The sequence below is a fragment of the Sipha flava genome, unplaced genomic scaffold, assembly GCF_003268045.1.
Source record: "Sipha flava isolate LNK unplaced genomic scaffold, YSA_version1 39_pilon_pilon, whole genome shotgun sequence".
NCBI classification, from domain to species: domain Eukaryota; kingdom Metazoa; phylum Arthropoda; class Insecta; order Hemiptera; family Aphididae; genus Sipha; species Sipha flava.
In genome coordinates, this window is record NW_020273107.1 from 1,397,940 (window position 1) to 1,423,398 (window position 25,459).

Sequence of the window (25,459 nt, forward strand, 5' to 3'; positions counted from 1 at the left end):
CGGCGACAACGACAACGGGTGGCCGGACGGAGGCGGTGGTGGCGGCGGTGGCGGCGGTGGTTCGCGCGTCCGTTGCCGTCCGGCTGCGCGTGTACTGCGTCGTGCCGCGGCGGCGGTTGTTGCGTGCGCGTCGGGGTGCTGCGCAGTTGCCGGCGCCCCCCTACTTCACTGCCGCGTGCCGCGGACCGTATGTGCGTGCGGTGCTGCTGCAGCCGTTACGACGACGGACTCGACCGCGGCGGCGGCCGTTACACGCAGCTAACCGTGCAACGACCGCGCGCCGCCGACAAAATCGATTGCAGCGGCGGCGGTAACGGAGGCGGCGGTGACGGTGGCGGCCGGCGACAACGTACAGTTGATGGCGGCCGTCGATTCAACGCACAACGTGCACGATTTTCGGTTTCCCCTCTCCGCGCCGCCTTAACCTTCCGCGGCCACACCGGTGATGACGATGGTACTAATAACGTTGGTTTTATACGACACGCGCGACTGACGGCCACCACCGCCGCCATCCACGCCGATGATCCCGCGTCGCGTCTCCGTCCGTTTGTACTTTATCGATCGCTGCGTTTTTTCTGTTTTCCCGTGCGGCCGGCGAAAAATTACTCTCAACTAACCCACCCCATGCCAGTCTTTCACTCTTTTCCTCGCTCACTCTCTCTCCCGTTCGTTTTCTCGTAGTCTCGCTTTCTGGTCAATGATCGCGCTACTGATCTCTTAAGAATTTTATACATCTTATGTACCTTGTGATCCCTCCCCGCATCCGTTGATTGTTTTTTTTTTCCAATAGAAAATAACGCTGATTTTTTTAGTCGTGTGTTTTCCCGAAAAGACGACAATTTCGCGATCAAAACTAGGAAGGTTAGGGTTGACGTAATTTAAATATATTTTTAATTTAATGTTATTAAATTGTGAATAAAGAGCAACATTATTAAAAATATATTTTTTGTATACAACTACTAAAACCTTCCGTGAATAAATCCTAGTTAAGCCATTGTTCGTGTACCCCACCGCTTCTGTGATTATCGCGCCCACGAATCTTGCCACCAGGTCCGACGCGAAATAACACGATCATCTGATTTCCGAAACTTTTCCCACGTGGCGTAGGTTATGCACGAAGGAAAATACGATAAAACGTCTGTCGATCGAGCACATGCAATTTCTTACGATGATTCCGCAGTGTATATGCTGCAACAGTGATCATCGTCATCCACGACGAACGATATCCTCCGGCGATCGGAGCAATAGAATTTTGCAACTTAAATGCTCGTCTTTGATTTATTTTTTCGATTCCGTACTGGTCGCGTTATATTATGTTTTATTGTCGCGAGTCCTTGAAGATGATTAATCAAATAAATTCACCTATTGTTCATCCGTATCGCAACGGTTGACACAACAACGGCGCATCACTCATTATTAATACTCTTTTCCGTCTTCTCTATCCGCGTGCACCTTAAGTTTAATTGATGAATACATAATTTTCAACATGTATTTTACGGAAACAATAAATAACAACCCATCAATGACGTACTCGTATAACTATTAAATGTTTACGAATAATTTGAAGTAGAGTAATGATTCGGTGAATTCACTTTAGATTTTATTATCATTTTCATATTATTTTTGCCTGCTAAAGTCTCTATTCTATAATTATAAACATAATTATTGACATTAAAGTTTTTAAAAAATAAATTGATATAAGTAAGATAATTTATTTTTATATCTTTGTGTCAATTTAAAATGAAATCTCTACATCATTATTAAAAATTACACATATTCATGTAATATACCTCAAAACAATGCATTTAAAAAACTTTTAATTATTATAAATTTACGCCTACCTGTACAGATATAGGTAGATTATTGATATTTACTCGGAGGCTTGTTATAAATTATTTTTTAGTATTCTTTTTTCAAAGATTTTTTTTTTAATCTAAATAGAACAAGATATTGGTTTACGTATTATTACTTGTTATTACTTGGGTGTTTGAAAATTATTCACAATAATGCTATAGGTTATATGAAATTAAAAACCAGTATATAATTATTGATCTATTCGTGTTTTTCTAAGATTATATAAACTAATCGTTTCGCACATTACCAAGACGTTGAACTCTATTGTATTAATATTTAGTTTTACTTGATATTTTAGTATTTTATGTTATATATAGAACAATGGTACCTAGCATATTTGTTGAGTTGTAAAATAAACAAATTAAAAAAATAATATTGGTGTATTTATGGCTGTGTCAATACGAGACGTGCATATGTTTATTAGAATTTATTGACATTATATAGGATTCAATAGCCTTGAATTATAGAGAAATTATGTTTAGTTGACAGCCAATTTAACTAAATTTTTTCAATATCCTGACACACAATGTTCAGATTTTCTTTTACCTCATTTGAGCTGCTATAAATTCGCTTATGTAAAGGGCATGTAAACATAAATGTTGTCTTTTATGTAGGAGGTGATTTTAGGTAAAGATATTTTGTCATTGAAAATTTATCGTAGTTAATTTACCTAAAATGAAATATCGTTGGTTATGTATTTGTTTTTATTCCTCTGCAAAGGGTTGAAAAAAAATGTCTCTATCATATATTTTTAAGCATTTTTATTATGCTCTATGTGTTACATCCATATTTTAATTACTACATGTATTGTATGTCTATAGATGTTACTCAATACTCATACATAATTTGTACACAACAATATCATAATAACTTACATTTTAAAAGTTCTATATTATAATATAGAATATATTTAATAACTAAATATAGTTTAAACCTTATAAGCTATCACAAAAATTGCACATATTTGAAATTCAAAAATGTTCAACAACAAAAATTTAAATAAACTTTACATATTTCAATTAAAATTAATATTTCTTATCGCAATAATTTAATACTTATGGTTAACCAACGGAAGTGTTTTTAATAAGACTCAATTAAAATATCTTGGGTTTAAATAGTGCTAAAACAAAAACTTGATCATGATTTTTATCTTCCGTGAAAACATTACTCACCCATCGCCACTGAAGGTTTAAAATCATAGTTTTACTGTATTGAGTATAAAATAAAGGACGGCCAATCCCTGAGGCTGGTATTATATTCCATGAGCGCATTGTTTTCGTTCTTATTATTTCTTTTCCGGAGACACACTGATGCTTTTAATCATACGGTAAAAAACACACTGCGCATATGAGGAATATTGTTCATCATCGTTACGTCCAATCAAGTCGCCTACGCTTCTACGCAATATGCTCGCAAATACATGTCTCAGACACAATATCAAAGTAGTGAAACTAAACCATGGAGCCCATCAGGTTCAAAAGGGAAGGTAAGATTAACATTTTTTTAGCGTCTTTTTAGTATATTCATATCCTTTAAGACTATAAACTTTTTTAATGTCTGACGTATTTATTTATAAGAAAAAAAAATAATAAATTGTATTTGAATAAAGAACGAAATAATTTTAAAACATACTATAACGCTATTGAAAATAAATGGAACAATTAAATGTAATAATATAGTCGATGGATAAAATAATAGGTAGGTACATCGTATACTTGGTTTTTCATTTGTATAGTATGATGTTTGAGAATATATGTAATACATCAATACATACACAAGCTGTGCATATCTAATTAGCTTAAACAATCAAAATAAGACAAGACACCCATCGGTGGCATTTCAAAAATCTTTCAATTATAACTTAAACATATGTATTTTATAGGTTTAATAATCATCATACATCTAGCTTAATTTTATGCAGTTTTCAATCATATTAACATAATGAAATTAAAATATTTAATTTGGAATTGGTTAAAATAGTGGCTTTATTAACCATAAATTTAATAATTATAGATCGAGTGAGATCGAGCAATTCCATTTTTTTTAGATAATTTTATAGATATACGTATTATATAACACTTTTATTAAATCCATGGGTTTTGATTATACTTAGGATGAACGATCATAATAAATAATAAAAATAGTTATATATTTTGCATTTAACATTTAGTTTTACGGTGTTCGAGATGAACAATAGAAACATATACTCTTAAATCAGTGATAAAAATCGTTTTATATATATACTATATTTTATACTTAAGTCTAAAACAATAATACATTGTACAACATATTACAATAAAGCGTAAACAACATTATACTAATTATTTTTATTCAAGTCATAAAGTAAAAAGTTAAACCAATGAAATAATAAAACTTATTTATAATATTAAGAACATTTTTTCCATAATTTGTAACAAAATAAAAACCTAGTTTTCTTTACCTTAATTAATGATTAACTTTAGATATGATGAAATAACTATCCACGAATCAACTAATATATACTTATATTTTTTCTTTATTTTGCTTTTGTTTATATTTACTTTAACTGTAATTATTTTTTAAAAAGATTAAAAATAATCTCTTACTTATTTCCCCTAATAAATTCTTCTCTATATAGAACACAATTATTATATAAAAATTATTATCGTTATATAATTGTTTCTTTATCATAATGGGTATTTACATTTAAACTTGGAGATTTGAATTATTTTATATTTTTAAATAATTATTTTGATAAATATCTTAAACTTCCAATGAATTCTAATTAATATTCTTTAAATACAATCCTCATTATCCGATTCATGTGATATACTCGTAGGTATGTATAACGCATATACTCGTATTATACGTTGTAGATTTTCCTTAGTGAGATACTAGTTATAAACTCGTTTGTATGACGGTCAGTCGTTCAAGACAAAAAATTAATATCAATTTTATGTTTGAATATATATAATGTGTATAATAAAAATATATATGATTTTTAGGTGCATGAACCTATTAAGCTATAAAACGTGTTGGTTTTTTTTTTACTAGTAATTAATTCAAGTAATTTATTAAATTACTTTTAATAATTTATTTCACTCTTTCGTAAACAGTTTGTCAATTTTTTTTATTTTTTTTATTTACATGATTTATTTTAAAATGAATATTTAAAAAATTTACACAATTAAAAGTTAAATATACTTAGTATGTTACAATATAATAATTTAGACGTGCGAATGTATCCTGAGACAAATAAAACAAACGCACAAGGTACATATCAATCTGTAAAATAAACCGCTCAAGTGAAAATCATGCTTAAATTGTACACATATGTATAAATGACATTGAATGAAATTCGTCTGGAATAATTTCAGCATAATATCTTCGAACACAATGTGTGACGTGTGCTGTTACTATGTGTCTCTGAAACACGTCAATTACCATCAGCGTCTGATTCAGGGTTGTTACATTTCGTGTGTTGTAATGTTTAAAACATTTTGTTTTATGACAATACATATACAAATTTATTGCTTCCGTTTTGATGCCAAATTTTAACTTTCATTAAAATAATCAAGCAATAACTAATGAATTAATACTATATTCAAGTTCAATATTAAAGTTTTTTTTTTTAACAACATTTTATATTAACCTTAAGCCAGTGATTTTCAACGTGTGCGTTGCTTTCCCTTGAGACCATTTTTAATTTTAAAGAGGATGTTTTATTTGAAGGAGTGCTAAGGATGTGATTCTTCTATCACTTATATTTTTATTGTGTAAGTTGTTTTGATTGAAATTAAAACCCATGTATCCTCCACTTTGGAAAGAAAGATAGTTACTAGTTATGATTTTTCCATCGATTAATTTAACCGAAAAAGGCTTCAGTACGGTACTACAACTCATAAAATCAAGAACGTGTTAAGAAATATATGAAAAGGAAGATTTAACACTGATGTTGACATCCACTGAGTCGTATATCATTAGTAGCATTTCATTAGTAGTAAATCACCAACCTTTTTTTGTTTTACTTTTATTTTAAATTGTATTTTTTTAAAAATAATATAGGGTGAGAGATTGTTGAAAATCTGAAGGTTGAACGAAATCTAACGTTGAACAAAAAAAAAAGGTTGGATAACACTGTCTAAAACAAAATAGGTTTGAACAAATATATATATATATATATATACTTCCTCCTCCTCCCCATTAAATGGTGTAAGATACAACGACCCTGGTCCGGAATTTTCACCACTGTCAAAAATCGACGACGACGTATTACGATCCCGCGCGCGTACGTACACGTGCGGCGGCTACAATACACGTATAATATTATGTATAAGTACACCGCTGACGACGTATTGTTTAATAGACTCCTCCGTCCTTTCGTGGAATGTGTGCGGATCGTCGTCGATCGTTGATCTTAACAACAATGTATTATCATCATTATAATAGAGAGTAGTGCGTGTATACATACATATATATGTATCATTCCGATAAAACGTACACACACGCACTAAGGGAATAATGAATAAGGAAAAAAAACCTAATATAATAATCATTAAGTGCATAGTAATAATAACAGTAATAAAAGCAAAGAAAATCGTTTATCGCGCGGTTTTTACACCGGGGCCAGTGTACATATCGCAAAGCTCACTCGGTCTCTTTGTAATGAATTACATACATGTATGATGCAACGCGTGCGACACATATTGTTCGTCCTGCGGTTCGTCTCCTTCTGCCGCGTGTCTCCATTATCGTCGTGTTGTTACAATATCGTATGTTGCGATGTGGCATTATGTGCACGGGTTCTTTACGACGATGGCATCACGCCGACCTTGACGACGACGACGCACCTTGCGATCGCTGTACAGATATACATCATACGCGGGAAAAACGCATCGACAGGAGCTTTTTGGCGTAGCGAATTGTTCGGCGAACAAACTTATGGTCGTGTACGAATGGTTTAGTTCGGTGATGATCAGAAACACGTCTGCTGTACATCGCGAAAAAACATAATGCGGGCATCATAAGCATGATTACCAAAGCGAACCTGTGATTTTTGTAGTCAAAAGGGGTAAATCGGCAACTGTAAGCGTAATGTAATTTTTTTTTTTTTTATCAGATTTCAAATGTTACAACCGCTTTGCGGTATACTATGTCGTACCTAGTCTCGGTTAACGGTTAGTGGTATCGCTAATGGGTGTTGAGGAATCATTCGGCCGGTTGTTCTGCGAACGTATTCGCGATACGGTATCAGTTAATAGGTTATCCATCAATAGGGTACTTCGCTAAAACGAGTATCAATGTTATTCCTATTCTTATCGGTATGGAAAAGGGCATTTTAAATTTTAATGTTTGCCCTATAGGCGTCGTGGTGGAAATTCGACACGATTTATTTTACACGTATATTTAAACGCGTTTTGTTAATGTTAATTGTTTTAAAATGTACCCATGTACATTATGCGCTTATAATCTCGAAATTCAAAAATATCCATTTATATAAGCACAAAACCATATAACATTTCACAAAGGCTGATGTGTTATCTTTACAAAAGACATGGGGTGAGTGGTTCTAAATTATATTATGCTGTGCATATTGTTCACAAATGATAATCATCAGTTATGTTTTGAACAGTCGTCCGACGATTCCAAAGCACAACTGTGTATTAAAGTTAGGAAGGCAAAACCAAGGTTTGTATAACACCGGATCGGCGAAATGTTTCGAGAACGCTGTCTCGCGCAACATTTCAATGTCTAAAAAATATACGTGCATTTATATACCATTTTTATACAAAGTAAATGTATTTTATTCTTTTTTTTGTCTACATCACACAACGGTATGGATAAATACGAAATGCTTGGATTAGGGCGGCCTACCCTTGTCAGAATTCGTAAGAAGCGGAAAAAAAATTTACTTGTCAATTGATTTATTCGTTTCTTTTCCCCAGTCGATTGAAAACGAATTGGTATAGTGGCAAGACCTGTGCGAATGTTGCCTCCAAAATATGAAAAACTACTATACGTACTTTAAACCATCCCACCCCTTACCTGATGGGGTTCCTTACATTTTACGCTACCGTCCTTTAGCGTAATAATAATATGTACGCGCATGGTTGCGAGGAGCCGTGTAACGTAATTGAAAAATATAATAAAATAAAATTACATAACTTCCAACATACGGTCACCGATGTTGACTGGCGACAATAAAATAATAATTATTGTAGGTATAATATCTACTCGTAATAATGCAGTAGTAGTAATCAGTCAGGCCGTGACGTAGTGTAATTAATAACTGTGCGTCGCATTATCTGACAGCGAACTTGATGGATTTACCACTGCGTCGAGTTAACGTATATTGTGCACTATTTTTTTGTTCGGTAAAACAAAGATTTTATAATATTTACTTTTTTTATCGTCATCATTTCTTTCCCCTGTCCGAAATCATTTGTTTTGATAAGTGCATAATTATTATATTGTATTTGTTTAATATAATATGCATAATATTCATTGGATATGTAAATGCATTTTTACATTTTAACACGGAAAATTATTTAAGGCTTAATATTCATAGATAAATTGATGAACAAAACGAACATAGCTAATGTTTAACATATCCATTATTACGTACACAAATTAATTTAACTTAAACAGTTTTAATCCTATTTGATCAATACATACTTGAATTAAGTTCACGTTTACTTGATGATAATTGTATTTGTTTATCCAGTCGTAAAGATATTATAGTGTTTGATTATATGAGTTTATAAGTGCTACACTAAAATCTTTCTGAAACTAATAAGTAGCTGAAAAAATGTACAACTTCAAAAATAATACTAAATTAATATTCAATAAATAGATTTATGTTTTACCAACACTTATAATTAATATGTATTATGATCATATGAATGTTATATTTATTATATTTTTAATTTCCATTCAATTAGTGTTTAAGTTAATAATTTTATGACTTTAACTAGTTTACTTTTTTCACAAGGTTTAAGTTTAAATAATTTTGTAAAATGTATTATTAAATTTTAAACCTACGTTAGTTAGCGTTCTTGAAAGTTTTTACTTTTCACGTCATTTTTGTTTTCATCAATATTCTTGTGGGTGCCGAAAACTTGTATGCTTAAATATGTCATATTGATTACATGCATATTATTTATATTAAATTAAATCTCTGATAATCAATCTAATCGATGTTTCAGGGACAATTATTCCTTTAGGATAGTTTAAATATCGTTCTTAGATCACGGTACAAGATTTCATTTTGATGTTCAGTCCTTGACCATAAAACCCAACTCCAAACCACTAACCCACTTACCTGATTATTTATTGTTGTTATTTAATTTAAAACATATGGATTTTGTTATAGCAATTGATAAAAAATAAAGCAAATAAATTAATTAAATTTAACCTCACATGTCCGCCTGAATTTTTATCCGATATTATCGAGCTTATTGATAGTATTATATTTGTAAAAAACTGGTATTGGAAACGCTTCAGAAATACTTATGACATTATCTCAAGGAAAATTACTATTTATTATATGTTTCCTATACTTTATATGCAACCAATGAAACATAACAATATACAAAAATAATAGTTTTGTGACTTTTTGAAAATTATAATTTTACAATTCAACTACTGTTACACTTTTGTATAATTTTCTCAAAAATTGATGGAAAATTCAAAAATTTGTTTATAATACTACTCCAAATAATATCTCCTAAATAAAGCACACATAATAATTAAAATGAATTTCTCCTCTCATAATCTGATAGTTTGACGATATTTATTTTAACTTTGTAAAGTTTATTCAAATAACATTGATTATGATCTGTGTGTTATAAAAATAGCATTGCATTGTATTAATTAGGGTTGGTTTGCGAAACCCTGATACGTCATTAAAATATAGTTTAACTATTACAAGGACAGCGTGTGTTTTATTTAACAATTAATCAAATTGAAATTAATTAAACAATTCTCCAATTCTCGACTCTTCCTTAATGTTTGAATAACCGTTGTAATAATTTCCTTCGTGGAATCCAAATAGATCTATTTTGAATACCTTCCATACTTATTTAAAAGTCAAAAAAATAACAATTGATACATACTAAATAATTTTAATTCAAAATACTAATTATTCGAGAAGAAATGGGATATTCACCTTGTTTTAATCTAACAGAAACATCTTCTGTATTTAAATTTATATTGTCCCTACAGAATTAGTATCCACTCGAAGTTCAAAAATCAAGCTTATTAATAAAGAATGTCCTACTATAAAGATTCGATAGCCTTACCTCCTGCTAAGGTTTAATATTATTTGCATGACGGTAGACATGGTTTTGAATTTCAATGTAATAACTAATACTAATAAGTAAAAAATATAAATTAATCTTTATAATAAACAATTGCTAAAAAAATTTTCAATTTCAATCGATAATAACAAAATAACAAAATAATACATTATATAGTATATTATATTATAAGTGTATTACTAATATTGTATGTACTAAATTAAATGTTCACATTTCCTTTGAAATACCCAACTCAAAACATATAACAAACGCACTTTGAATTTCTGAGTACTTAAAAAAATGTTTTTTTCTATTTATTCAAATATTAACATTTTAAATTACCCCACATTTTACATTATTTTCAATGACAAACAATTTTGTTTTTTTCTCATTATAAGAGTTCTAAGAAACAAAGCTCATCAAAACAGTTTTTAGAAGTTTAACTAATCAGCGAAGTAGGAATTTTTAAGTTTTAAGTTGTAAACAACTCTTTAATGCATACTTATACAATATACATTGAGTAACTTAATATTTTCAACATAATATAAAATATAAAAAAAACGTTTTAAATTATTTTTCCTTAACATCAAAATGAATAGCTGATACTTTAATTATGTATTCAGATAAAAAGTCTACATTTATGAAAATTCAATTTGCTATATCTGATTAGATAGGTGATTCATGTATGATTAATCTGATTAGGATCTTTAATACTGCGGAAAATAATTTATACATTTGTAAAAAACATAATCTTAATCACAAAAGTTGACATTTGCCGGAAATATAAGACGCTGTTATAATATTTTTAACTATATTATATAACTATTTAAAACTCTAGTTTCTCAATAACATTAAGAGTAATTAAACCACGTGAATTATAGGTATGTCTTTTATATTGCATGTCCTTGAAAAAAAAATTAACATTTATTAGACAGTGTATGTATGTAATTTAAGCTTGTAAAATTGAGTTATGTAGTGTGACAAAACTTCCTGAACAATAAAAATCATCTTCTTTGTAAAAATAAATATACAAATTTAACAAAATATGACCTTTTGCGAAGTATAGAATTAATTTCTTAGTTTTTGAGTACTATTCGCCATACTTATTAATATTTTGTCTTCGATTAGGTTTATGTATTGTTGACATCTTAAATTTCACTGCAAATCACGGACATTTTATTAAAACCTTAACCTAGAAAAGTCAATTAATCAATATGACATCAGTTTTAACAAATTTAAATGATTTGCATTTTTTTCTCTGATGTAGAATAAAACCTATTCGCCATACACAAAAGGAGATTCACCTCGGTTCATGAGCTTTATTGTAATCTCCACATAACAATACAAAAAAACTAATTACACATAGCTGTTCGTTAGAAAAAAATATATATTTTTTATTCAAATTTTTTGTTTTCATATCAACACCTTATGGAACTCGGATAGTAAATTAATATTTTTTTATATTGAAAAAATATAAATTAATATGATTAATATCACTTCCACATTTATATACTATTTGCGTAAAATATGATACATTTTATATTAACATTTTGTGTACGTTATATAGTATACTATATACGTTTTTAGTCTGAGTTTAAGAACTATATTAATTAATTTATAATGCTTTAGATATTAACAAGCATAACATTACTTTTTTTTGCATTCAAATGGTTATAAAACTTATTAAAACATATCGAAGGTCATATTGAAGTAGATGTAAAGATAGAAAATATGTACTCGCTTAAAGGGTTTAATAAATACAATATTTACTCTATCTCAACTCTAAATGCTTGGATGAATAATAAAACATCATATTTTTACTTTATAGTACTAAACTATAAAATATCTATCAAATAATCCAGTTCTTCTGATTTTAACTTAGATAAAAATCAAATTAAAATAAATATATTGTTTTATTTATTTAAATTAAAACTATAGAAATAAAATACATAACACTATATCTATATCAAACATTAAAATTATAATATGTAAAATAATTATTTTGGATTAATTTTCGGCAATCTTATAGTGCAAAATCCTTTATTGAATCAATTATTTAGTCTTTAGTATAAATCAAAATATTTAAGTAAGCCTATATCACCAAGAATGATAGCACTCTATATATGTTTAATTTACAAGCAATGATCTTTTACAGGTCATTAATCGAAATTTAAAGATATTTTAGTAATATTTTGAACTAAAAGAATCATTTCCCCAAGATCTATCAAAATCATAATAGTTGTTTAATATATTATTCTGAAATTGTATACAATTTGTATACTTTAAATAGTTATAATTATAATCTTAATTTATAGCATATAATCTTTTTTATTTATTTAATTTCAAATGTCTTAATGTATTGCATACACTTAAAAAATTTTAATCTGAAAATATATCAGTTTTCAACTATTATATTCTAATGTATTCTTTCTTTTGAGGTTTAATGTGTATACTATATACATTTGATGTTTATAACTGTTAATTATAAATCATTAGAAAAATTTACCTATTTATTTATCAAACTAAGTCAATAAAAATAGGTTGAAGTATATATTGTCATTAAATACAAGTACTATTTTATATTTTGTTGATAATACTACATTAATGGTATGAAATGTTATTTCTTTATATGTTTACCGATACTCAAAATGCAACCAAGATTAATTATTATTACCATTTTTCATAGATAATAAATACTTTAATAGCTATCGTTATAATACGCATACAATATTTTAAGTCAAATATCATACTCGTTTATATCATTATACTTATATAACGTACATAGAACGTTGAGGCCTTGCGAAAGGATGGTGTTAATATAACAGATATATAAAGTTAAACTTTATAGTTTTAACTATAATTTCCCACAAGTATAAAGTAAAGTAGTTTTCACAATGAGTTAATTTTTAAGTACTTCAATGTCTAATTTTAAACGCTAAACTACTATAGTGTTTATTAAATAAATTAGTAGTACAATAAATACATGAATTAATTGATATGAAATTGAATGTCAAAAAAACAAAACAATTAATATGCGTATGGAATATTACATTGTTATTAAATTCTTGCTAAAAAACTAGTGAATTTTCATAACTACTAAATATTGTGTGTGCCTAAATAGTACTAATTTATAGAAAATGGGTAAAAGAAAAAAAATATATTGTCATTTTCTTGGCTGTCAACGTGTATTAACTATAGTATAGTGAACTTTAGAAAATTAGAGTAAAACACAAAATGCAAATTTACATTCATAGGTTTTTGCACAATCTACCAATACTTATATAGATTAGTGTCAGTCAAACGTTTGGTACATTCAGTAATCATGAAATTTTGTTTTCTTATGTTTTAGTTATGTCCAGTGATGCAAACAGTTTTAACGATATATATCAGGGATTCATTAACAGCAGTGCAAGTGAGTTTTCCCTAATTATTTAAATATTATGTACTAACGCTTCAAACGTATTAAAATTCTTAAAGTACCATTATCTACGATACATTAATAAAATTTAAACATTATAATTTTTGAATGGCCAACATTTTATTATATTTTGGTTAATATTAGTTATCATTGATAATTTCATGATATAATTGTAAATCAGACAATATATTAGTTATATTTATTGCACAATATGTATGCATGTTAATGATTATAGATAATTATTATTTATTGTAAAATATTGATTATTCTATTATCACTGAAATATTTATAATTTATATACTTAATGTAGGAATTGTAGTAAATTTCATAAATTTGAGTCGTTAAATTAATTAATACTAAAATTATGATTTGTGGTAAACCCCTTCGTAATTCATGCAGTTACCTAAGTTTGTAGTTATAACTGGGCGAAATTATAAGTTACAAAAATATATATTAATAATAATTATATTTGATCTTTATATATAAATGGTAAAATTGAGATTTTTATTTTATGGTATGAGTAGAGTACGGTTCACAACTAACTTCTTAATGATATGGTGTAAATATGTACATACCTATATACTTACTGGTTACCTTTACAATATTGAACCTACTATTAAAAATATAAAATACTCATCACTTATTATATTATAATTTACGTTCATAAAATTAATGCAACTTCGAAATAATTTGACTAGTATGCATTTTTAAAGTAATACCCAAATAACTTATTTTAAATATTTTAATTATTCATAAAAAATAAAATAAAACAGTGAATCTAAAGATATCTTCATTTCAACGATTTATTTTTATGACTTATAAACTTTCGACTTCTTTAAACGATTCTAAGTGAATAATAGAATGGCTTACTCATTAATTTGTACTAAAAATTATTATAATTTATTTAATTTTTTTTTGATTTTACAATATTTTGGTGTATTTTTTAATCAATAAACATTAAGAACATCACAAAATGTCCTATTTAATATTTCATAGACGAAGACTTGATACAAAATGAATAAATATATCATTGTCTTATAAGATTTAACATATATTTTTCTTTTTCTTAATAGAATTTATAATATTTGTAATTAGTAATAACTTATTCGATCTTAATTTCATAAACATGTATTTTTCGCATATTTAATCATTGGCTTATAGCATTGTTTAAATTAATTTTTTTTCTTTTTTAAAAAAAAACTGTGGGGTGCATTCCCCGAAGGCTTTTAATTATAAAAAAACGACTTCCTTATTGCACGCCGCTGTTGTTTGATAACAATTCAAAAGATTTCTTCGCCGTGTTTCATTATTATTGTTTTTTCAATTCATGCGCAATTTTAGCGATTTATATGATTCTTCAATCATTTTACAATTTATTATTACAAAACTTAGAATGAATTAAATTATTACGTCGTATGTGTTTTGAAATGTATTATTGAGACAAGCATAGATTAATATTACTATCGAAATATTTAGTTACCGACAATAATACTCGTAAAATATAATAAAATATCAACAAACGTTGAGGAGGCCATGGCGCACTCATATAGGCAACATAATTTACATTTATACATAATATGTACATATTATACACGTACGTATTATTACGTACACACATCAATTAATGGCGTAAGTGAATCTTGGGAGAGCCAAGTTCTCAAGTTCACTCCTAATTGCATTTATGTCACTTTCAATAAACTTATATACAAATTTACATGTGCCGATATAAACACACAAGGAACAGAATAGTGTTCTATGTACAATATAACAGATATGTAATAATATAGTCACTTATTTTTGATGGGTTTGTTCCTTGGAAAGTAGAATTATATGGTGTTATTGAACCGAATACTGCACAATATATAGTAGTATATATAGTAGTTAGTATTTTTAAACAATAATGATATGGTCCAGAGTTATTAGGTATCTATAAACTAATGACTAATGTACGGTCATTTGTGTAATAAATACTAATTACCTATATATCATATAACAAATAACGATATTACGTAATGCAATTTCATAAACGGGTTAAACGACTATATTTAAACAAGCAGAAGATCCACTGCAAACAATGATTATGTAATGTCACGCGGTCACAATAGATAATGGATAAATCATTAGTGACTTATACATTATTGTCATGTGAGTATTTGGTAGGACTAAATAGTAAATATCCTTCATTCGTGCAACATAATTATAATTTTTAACACCTTATTGTTATAACTACGACAGTAAAAGCTGCTAAAGAACACTCATTTGTAATTTTACACGATCATTAAATTATATCAGATAAAATATTTATTTAATAAAAAACACGAAACCAACATTCGGTCATTTACATTTTTCGACATATCAATGTACATAATCTTTAAAAAATCCTCCAGTATTTGCACCAAACCGAAATAAGTTAAAGATGTATTTTAATCTACCAGGAACATAAACCATAAAATACAATATTTCTTGTGTCAACTGAACCATAATTTTCATTGAACTGTGTAATATGACTTATAGAACTTACTCCAACAGCGAAGTACTCAATGCGCTTGACTACTTTTTTGAGATTGATTAAGTTCATTGTACAGCAAAATTTGTACATGTATAAAGTTCATTATTCTATCACAGCCACTTACCACTAAATAATATATTTACAATTAATTAACCTCGATTCAGTGTTTTACCTAAAAAAAATCAATCACGGATTATTCCCTGTTGTAGAAAGTGAAAATTTTCTCTAAAAGCATCAATCTCTATTGTACCAACAATGTTTTTCCGCAAAAAAAAAAAAACTTCACAGATTACACGTTTTAGGGTAAATGATTTCTTTCAACGAATTTTCTCACGAAATCAATTAACTATTCTGAGTTTCCACCTAAAAAAAAAGTCATTCTTACAGAATTTGTACCTATTCCATCTAGTATAAGACAATGTTGTAATTAATTTATTAAAATACGTATATATTACGATGTGTATTTAAAATGAACTCATTTACAATATTCATAATCAATAATACACATTGGTCGTCCGTAAACTTCAAAGATTCTTTAGAATTGTTTTTTAAAATTAAAGATAGTGTTATCAACTAGATACTTTCCATATACTTATAAAATATGTGTTTCTAAATACAACATTTTTAAAACTTTTGATAAATAAAAAAAAAAATTGGTCATAAAATATAAAATAACCAATAATTATTAATTAATTATTAACTAATAATATTACAAATAATTACACATTTTCAGATAAAAATGTTATCTGTAACTGTGTAAAAACACTTTGTTAGTAAGCATATTTTACTCCCTGGTTTTATATTAAAGGACTAAGAGTGTAATATGTGTATAATAACAAATTTTTAATTTTATAATTAGTTAGATAATTGGTATATTTCAAAATAATACTCTTTATTGAAGAATAATAACAAAATAGACGAATTGCGCACTATTTATATTGATAACTATAATTTAAAAACAAAAAATATCGATAATAATTCCATAATAACTAGTACCTAATATTATTTCTTTAAATGGCCATGTCTTCATAACAACCTATTTACAAAAAGGCGTGAATGAATGAATAGAATACATATTCATTACTTCCATTAGGTACATACAGATAGGTTGTGTCGATTGAAAAATGTGATTATTATAATTAATAATTATTATGACTGATTGGTTGTACTACCAATGTACTTAATTTTTTAGATGTACCTATAATGATATAGGTTCAATGAATAAATAAAATTACGATGTAAACACGATGTATATTAAGTAGGTATTTGGTAAACAAATTACAACAAGTATCAGAAGTGGGGAAATCCTATTAAATATTTAAAACCACATATTTTTACTTCATTACTTCAAAATACTAATTGCGGATACAATATTGTTCGTCCGTGATATTTAAAACAACTGTAACCAAAATGCGACTCGCGTATCTCACAAACATTTAAACATTTACAACTTACAATATGTAATATACAAGTACATAGTATTAGGTTTTATTTTATTTATTTGTTTTCAAAAACATATGTTTGCCATTATTTTTTGTATTTATTAACTATTTTTACATATTTAAAATGTAATAGCAATAAAATGTATTTGTGCGGCTAAGACTAATACGTGATTGTATCTGTTTATTGATATAGTGAGTATCCAAATATCCTCGAAACGAATTGTTGAAAAAATTTCATTACTATTTTTATAAGTACATTGACGATAGTGTTTGAAGAGATTCACTGGGTAAAAAAAAAAATATTTCGCCACGTTCTGTAAATGTATTATTTCTACATATTTTTCTTTTCTTCTAACCTATAATAACTATAATAACCACTATGTTATATATTTATACAATTTTTTGTTTCTTCGTAAATCGTTTATATTTGATTCGCCACTTATAAAAACGTACGACGCAAAACTAAAACGATATCAAAGTTTTAAAAACTTTAATACGCATGTGTTATAAGCCGTTTCGTTATTACCAAAGCGAAACGTAATATATACTTTTTTTTGTATATTCCCTTGCACAAACGGCTGCTACTATATTAATGCGGATCAAAAAGACTCGAATGGCATATATGCGTCTGAATTATTCAGATCTACGTGCTCTTACGCAGTTGTGCTGAAGAGAATGCGCACAAATGATGTTTACGAATAGGTACGCGAATAGGGCGAATGGTGTATAACTGTCGAACAAGGCAAATTATATTTTCGAAAAATGAATTTTTTTCCCTATAAAAAACCTTTTTATATACACACATGTCGATTTAAAGTTTATTGTAACCGGCACGTCGTGTGTGTACGATTTGCCCAGGAACAAACTGCAAATTGTTCCTAATATCCAACACGGCCTCTTATGATTCTTACTTTTAAATTCACAAGTGCAAAACTTTTCTGAATACATGTACACGTTAAAGAAATACGCTGAAAACAGAAAATCAATAAAAACGTGTGAATACGTTGTTTAACACCTAACGATCTTTCAAGAGTACCAGCCATTTGTAGAAGCCATAAACTATGAGTTAGTCATAAACTAATCGGTACTCGTACTTTGAATTCCCAAAACCTAATTTTGCGAATTCAAAGCTTAATCACTAGGGCTAGGAAGTTGAAGACCTTAAAAACATTAAAAAATGACTTAATAAAAAATTACAAATATCTTTTTTATAAATTTATCAAAGCTTACAAATCACTCAAAAATCAAAATCATTGCATTGTACAATTAGAGCGTATTTGATGTTATCAAAAGTACATGAACGACGATTATCTGTTTACAAATATTTATACTCGGGAAACTTCTGTCCGCATCCACCGAAGTGATCCGGAGACGCAAACGAGCACTAACCTACGTTTTAATTTTCGCCATTTCGAAAGTATTACGAAAAAATAATAAAATTAAGATATAATTGGTATTATTCACTATGACTCGACAACAATGAATGTAATCGGTGAGGCATAATCGAACAAGTTTAAAGCTATCGACGATGGTGAAACGAAAGCTCGTTTCGGGAGGAGAGAACAGAGCAACGGAAAAATATATGATAAATCGCACGATTGTAACTAACCCATGACGTGGTCGGAGGAGAAGACGGGAACCCGTCCAAATAGTCCGAGAGAAAAACAGTAAACATACGTGTTGTGTGTTGTACGCGAATCGTGTGGACCGGCGACGAGGTTTTCGTTCGCGATTTTCGCTAACGACCGAATCCGTGATGGTATAGATGACGGTCGTCGTTGAACGGAGGGAAAATTAAAAATGTACGGCTGACGGTCAACGCGTTACCATCTACCGGCGAACGAACGCGTTAACCGGAGCCGGCCAACAGAGTGCGCACCAATCGGTCGGCCGCGGTGACCGACAGATCGCGATGTCAGTACGCCCGCAACGTCGTAATCGACGGATTCAGAAAGAACCTGATCGACTCCTCTCGCCGCCCTCCTACTATTAATTGCGACCAATGAGGGTGTTAACATTTTTAAAAATTACCGTTGCGGATCAGACAAGATCAAGCTCTGAAAAAAATTTGTTTCGTTCTGCTCGAATTATTCTTCATCTCTGTTTTCGAACATCAAAACGTTCAACATTTTATCGCCGAATCGATTATTCGTACCCAATTTTAATTTATCCAATCGAAATTCGACCGACGTGAGGCTTAAGAATTTTCAATTCAAATGTAATATTCTCCGTTTGGACGGTACCCACAAGCCGACGAAGACAATAGACTGATTTTATACAAGTGGTGTGCAGTTGCGGTGCTGGACGTTCCATACATGATAATTACATTGTTTTGTTGCGTATTGACGTACTATGTTCAGCAATCGGTTCAGCCAAGTGGCGTGGCGATGGCATGGTGAACTGTGCATACCTCAGGGGCGCGAATTGCAGAGGTAAACAATTTTGCAAAAGTCGTACTTTTATTCTACCTTCAAAACGAAATTTTTCCATTATACTTTTTGAAATATATAGTTAAGTTGTATTCTTAAAAAAAATATTAGTAAAATTTAAGGTTAAAAAAAGTATTGTCGCATCACATTTTTATTTGGTAAAAAGCTAGTGAGTCTTCCTGCACCACTGGTTCAACCTTAGTTGTGGCTGCGGACGTCGATCGTTTTTCATTTTCGTGTCATTGTACGGTTATGAACAGAGCTCAACAGTTTATTTTATTGTTTTAACCAACAATTGTAAATCAAATCACGGTTGAAAAATCGCATTGGTGATAACGATTAAATAAGATTGGACATTTGTCGCTCAGGAATCGACTTGGGACATTTTTTCTTTTTTTTTTTCTGCACACTTTAGTGCTTAATATTAGATTTTATAATATTTTACAAGTTCAAATTATATACGTTATAATTATGACGAATTTAATCAAAGAAAAATTAACAACTTTCATATAATTTTCCCGGGCGACTGTCGAGCTTTTGTTTAGTTTGTACTATACCGTGGTTATATTATAATGTTTAACGAACAACATGTTAAAATTCGAACAATTTATTTTGTTTTATAAGCAACGCACAAAATTAACTTGTGCAACAACGTGTACGCCAAATGGTAACCAAGTTATGCTGTACCCGTCAAAAAATGCTAACCACACCTACGTGGGTTTTTATTATTTTTTACTACTACTATGCTCATAATCTTTGAAAGTGACATTTAAGTAGTGTATTTAAGGAATGACTGTTTCTCCCATGGCCAATATTATGTTGCCTGTTCACGTGTAAGCTCTCGTTGTATATTGCTGTCTAAAGGAAGAATTAAACATAGTGTGTATGGTTACAAAAAGGTATTAAAAAAAAAGCATAAAAGACTGACTAAGTATAAAAACTTTTTGGCACTCAATAATGTTACCCATAATATTCTAAAATAATATAGTAATTATGATAAAAAACAAAAAAAAATATACACAAGTGAAGCAGGGAATTTTAGTTAATATATAATAATTGTCAAAATGTCAGTTGTGACTTAATGATGGCAAGCTTACAGTGTAATGGATCCAATTCCAGATTCCGGTTTGAATTCGTCGAGAAGTATTGTCGAATCAACTTTCACGCTTAAATTCGTAATTTGAACTCGAAACGCCCTAAAATTAAATTTAAAACAATTTCAAACGTATGAAGTTAAAAAAAATTAGAAAATTGGAAAGTCATTCCCAGGTAGACATAATGACGAATTCCAATCCTAATCCGTTTTCGTCGAAACTACATGCGATCATCGACGGCGTATGCGTTATACGTGAAGTTTTACCTAACTTATATACAATATACCAACATGTTTGCCCGCCACAAATTAATATTTAATGCAATGTAAATGTTCTGTATTTATTCTTTTTATTTTTTACCTAGGAAATATTACATAACATTTAATACATTCACATGATGCTATATCATTGTACTCGGAATGTATTCGTGACGAAATGTGAACACGACAGTAATAATTGATGTTTGATATTCGTATTATCATCGCGTACACAGGTTAGGAGTATTTTTTATTTTATTTTTTTACTGCCAAGTTTATACTGCCAAGTTCCGTGAAAAAATGTATTTTTCAACCCACGAAAAACTTACAATTGATGCCTTTATAGTCCATATACATGCCTACTACATATGCGTTATGTACCAATAATTACCAATGTACAATGTACATGATGTATTCATAAAAAGTAAATCGTTATGAAATACTTTGGGTTTTTAAATCAATTTACCGATGAATCACTCTATAGTTATGCAAATATTGCACATTGATTTTATATAAAGTTGTATTTTTCTTTTTTTCGATCAAATTAATTAAATTTGAATATGGGTAATTTTGTATGCAGGTAAATTAACTAATAAGGAAAATTAATCTTAACGATGGTGAGTATAATAATCACAATCACATTTCGGCGAAAAAAGAAGAAAAATGTTTGAATTGTTTTTAAACCTACAGAGAAACAAATACACGTAATGATTATAGGGGTGTCGCTGTACACAACATAACTAAATGTGTATTCGTATATACATAAAATACAATTTGCATGTTAATTGATTTCATGTATATATTGTAGTAGTTTCGACAGCGTACATTTTCTGTTTTTAAATTGTATGATAATCGATAATATGAAAATTATTATACCGGACCACGGAAAAAGTCATTTACCGATAAAGAAAGAATGATTTTAGTTAACAGGCCGAATAATCGCCATATATTGTGTTCGTTGTCTATATTTAATTTAAAAGCTATATTTTAGCTTCTTCCCACACCCCCACCTTTAAAACAATCCTGCATACGTCACTGGTAACGAACAATTTATGTAACCAACCAGCATTGGTGTCTGAATTCATCATTGCGTATACATATATAGTATACAGATGTATATGAATGATACACGATATACGTGATATTCAATAACGGAGTTGATATATACACTCGTTCAGGAGAAATATTACGCCCGTGTAGAACTCCTTGTACAAACGACCCGTGAACGATTGCCGATCTCCTTGAATATCCGCTTACGATAATCTTCTTCCGTTCGTGTTGGCTATTCGTTAAGCATAATTGCATTAAAATACGACACCGTCCCGTTTAGAGACGACGGTCGACAATAATAACACCTGCAAAAAAATTGGATCCCCACGAGTAGCTACTACACATTAGCTAACGAGTGCATCTCCTAATTATAAAAACTTTAATTTTAACTTTTAACAAACACGCTTTAATTACTGTATTATAATTTATATGATAATGCAAAATTATTAATGGTCTTTCGACGAATTTCGGTAATCGCCGGACACGTAATACGAACAGCGCGTGCACGTGTGCGCTTGGATACACAATCATTTCATAGTTAAAATCCAAACAAACGAATAAATAATAGCGAAAAAATATGTAAAAAATTATTATTCTTGCTGTAGTAACGGTTAAAATAATAATAATAACAATAATAATAATAAACGACGGCGATAATTTACATACTCAGTAACGATTTATATTACACGTGTACCGTATGCATAAATATTGCACACTCATATTTTATATACCCACACGATAATGTATAACAAATTATAGCGTGTGTGCGTTAGGTATAAACACCTCTTTGTAAAATAAAGCGAATACATGGCACGTGTTATTCGTAATATTTTTAAAACAATACCTAACAATGAATAGAAAAAATAATATGAAAACCGCAAGCTGTCGTAGAAAAAATATTTTTTTTTTTTTTTTTACTAAATATGACACTGCTCACGCAGACTGGCAACTTTAAATATATTTATTATTTACTCGTTCGATATATAATGCAACGAAATATTTGCATCTATGTTATATGTATGTATTTAATAATTCTTTTGCAAACGCTTACTGATTGCGTAACAAATGATCCAAGTTCACACGGGCATCGATTTCCTGAGAAAAATCACATGCAAAATCACGTGAGGGAGAAATATCCCAGTCTTGCATTTATCATCCAAATGAATGGACTTTGGTAATTAAAAATAATTGCATCCACATCATAATAATTGGATTACAATTTTTACGTTAAACCACGCTCAAGGTAGATGTAGGTTGAAATGATTGGCCAGTTACAAGTAATATGGCACCTAAAAAACGTTTCAATTTTGCGTCACGACTTTATTTGATTGCGACAGAGTGAGAGAGACTGATACTCAGATAGAGAGAGAGAGAGAGAGAGAGAGAGAAGTGACCAACTATACAAAACCCAACAATCAATAACATTGCCGTTCGATTGGCGCTAGTGGTAACTATTAGATTGCCTTTTAATTTCTATTCTTGTTTTATTTTCTACAATAATCATCACTTCACACTAGCGTAAAATATTTAGCTTATAGTGGATATGAATGAATATTTGACTAATAAAAAAAAACAAGTGTTTTCAACAATTTGATACAAATATTCTCTATATAATCTAAATACCACAAGAACAGATATTTTATAATAGTCGCAGCTTCTATAAGTACAACACTACATAATATGTCAGAAATCTATTTCTTGTTAGAGGGCATAGTTGACAATGGATCCTTTAAATTCCTTTTCCGATTGGTTGGTTACAATGTTATCAAAGACATTTCATGGAATCAGTAATAAGTTGACTGAATATCGCATGAGGAGTAACGTATTTCATATAATTACATGCATTATATTATATTACAATTATATAGTGATCGGTTCTACGATTTACAACGAAAACCAACGTGCCTTGTGCACCGAAATCCAAATCATATGTATTATATGACTCTTATATATTACAAATACAACACGATCCTAAAATAGAAACCGTTTTGTGTACATGTATATGCATATAATATGTTTCTATTTATCTGAAACTCATGATCGGAATAACGATAAACGAATAATATGCTAAAAGGACAAGTCTTCGACGATTTAATCGTTATAATAATAGGTATACCTCCGACGACGACGATAATATGGCACCGGTAAGGAATTCGTAATTGAGGTTTTTTTCTTATTTTATTTTCCACGTCATTGCACACGACAAACCTCGAAAACCAAACAATTGGACACGTGAACAATTTGACCGATTCCCCCTCTACAGACCTGTCAACTGTTAATACCAAGTATGCATAATATTACAAATTTTAGAATGCTGCATTATCAATAATACAAAACGTTGATACTTTTAAATGGTTGTAAAAAATACCTAATAATTATTTTTAAACAACTCATGAACCACATATGATACGTATTATGTTTACACTCGGCCTTTACAGACGCTTGTATAATAGTATATAATACTACATTCATATATCACTTTGCAGCCTGAACTGTTTTTTTTTTTTTTTAGCGATGATTAAAACTAGCCATTTCATTTAAATATTAATTACAAAATGTACGATTATTTGATTACTTATATCCATAAAAACTTCAGTTTTTATTTCGTTTCGTAATGTTATTTTTTTTTTTCTCGTGATGGTAATGGAAAATTATAATGATTCAAACCTTGATTATTAATTACAATCCAAGCACAATTAATTGTTTAATGAACTTGATACATTCAGCAAGAATTGAAGAACGTGTAATTACGACGAAATATAAATAAGATAGCAAGTGTATTGTATTTAGTAGTGATTTAGCCTGCGAGAGGACAATGGAGGCACTGGTTTATACCTACCCCCCTCACTACGGTAACTACAATTTCTTAACATGCAGTAGTTACATTCACATTCATATAAATAGTTTATAATATATGAATTTATAACATAAATATTTAAACATACAAAATAAAGTATATGAATACAAAATTTTCTATTCTTTTCGGATAAATAAAAGAAATCTAGCTTATTTCAATTATGATCTACAAATTATGATATTTGATTTTTCAGGTTTATTCGGTGATCTAAATGTCATATTTACATCTGTTCAAATTCTTTATGTTAAATTTTTATATTTTTGTTGGCTTTAT

General features: G+C 29.4%; 1 protein-coding gene across 5 annotated transcripts in view; it reads left to right on the forward strand.

Moving 5' to 3' along the window:
- Positions 1 to 25,459, forward strand: part of LOC112688589 — a 98,868-nt gene that overhangs the window by 39,698 nt on the left and 33,711 nt on the right. For 4 of the 5 annotated variants that reach the window (XM_025561862.1, XM_025561863.1, XM_025561864.1 and 1 more), the window contains one exon: positions 13,480 to 13,542. In XM_025561862.1, the coding sequence (XP_025417647.1) occupies positions 13,480 to 13,542 (63 nt within the window). Of the gene's footprint in view, positions 1 to 3,297; positions 3,341 to 13,479; positions 13,543 to 25,459 lie in introns of those variants that run through there. The other variant, XM_025561866.1, reaches the window with a different exon arrangement.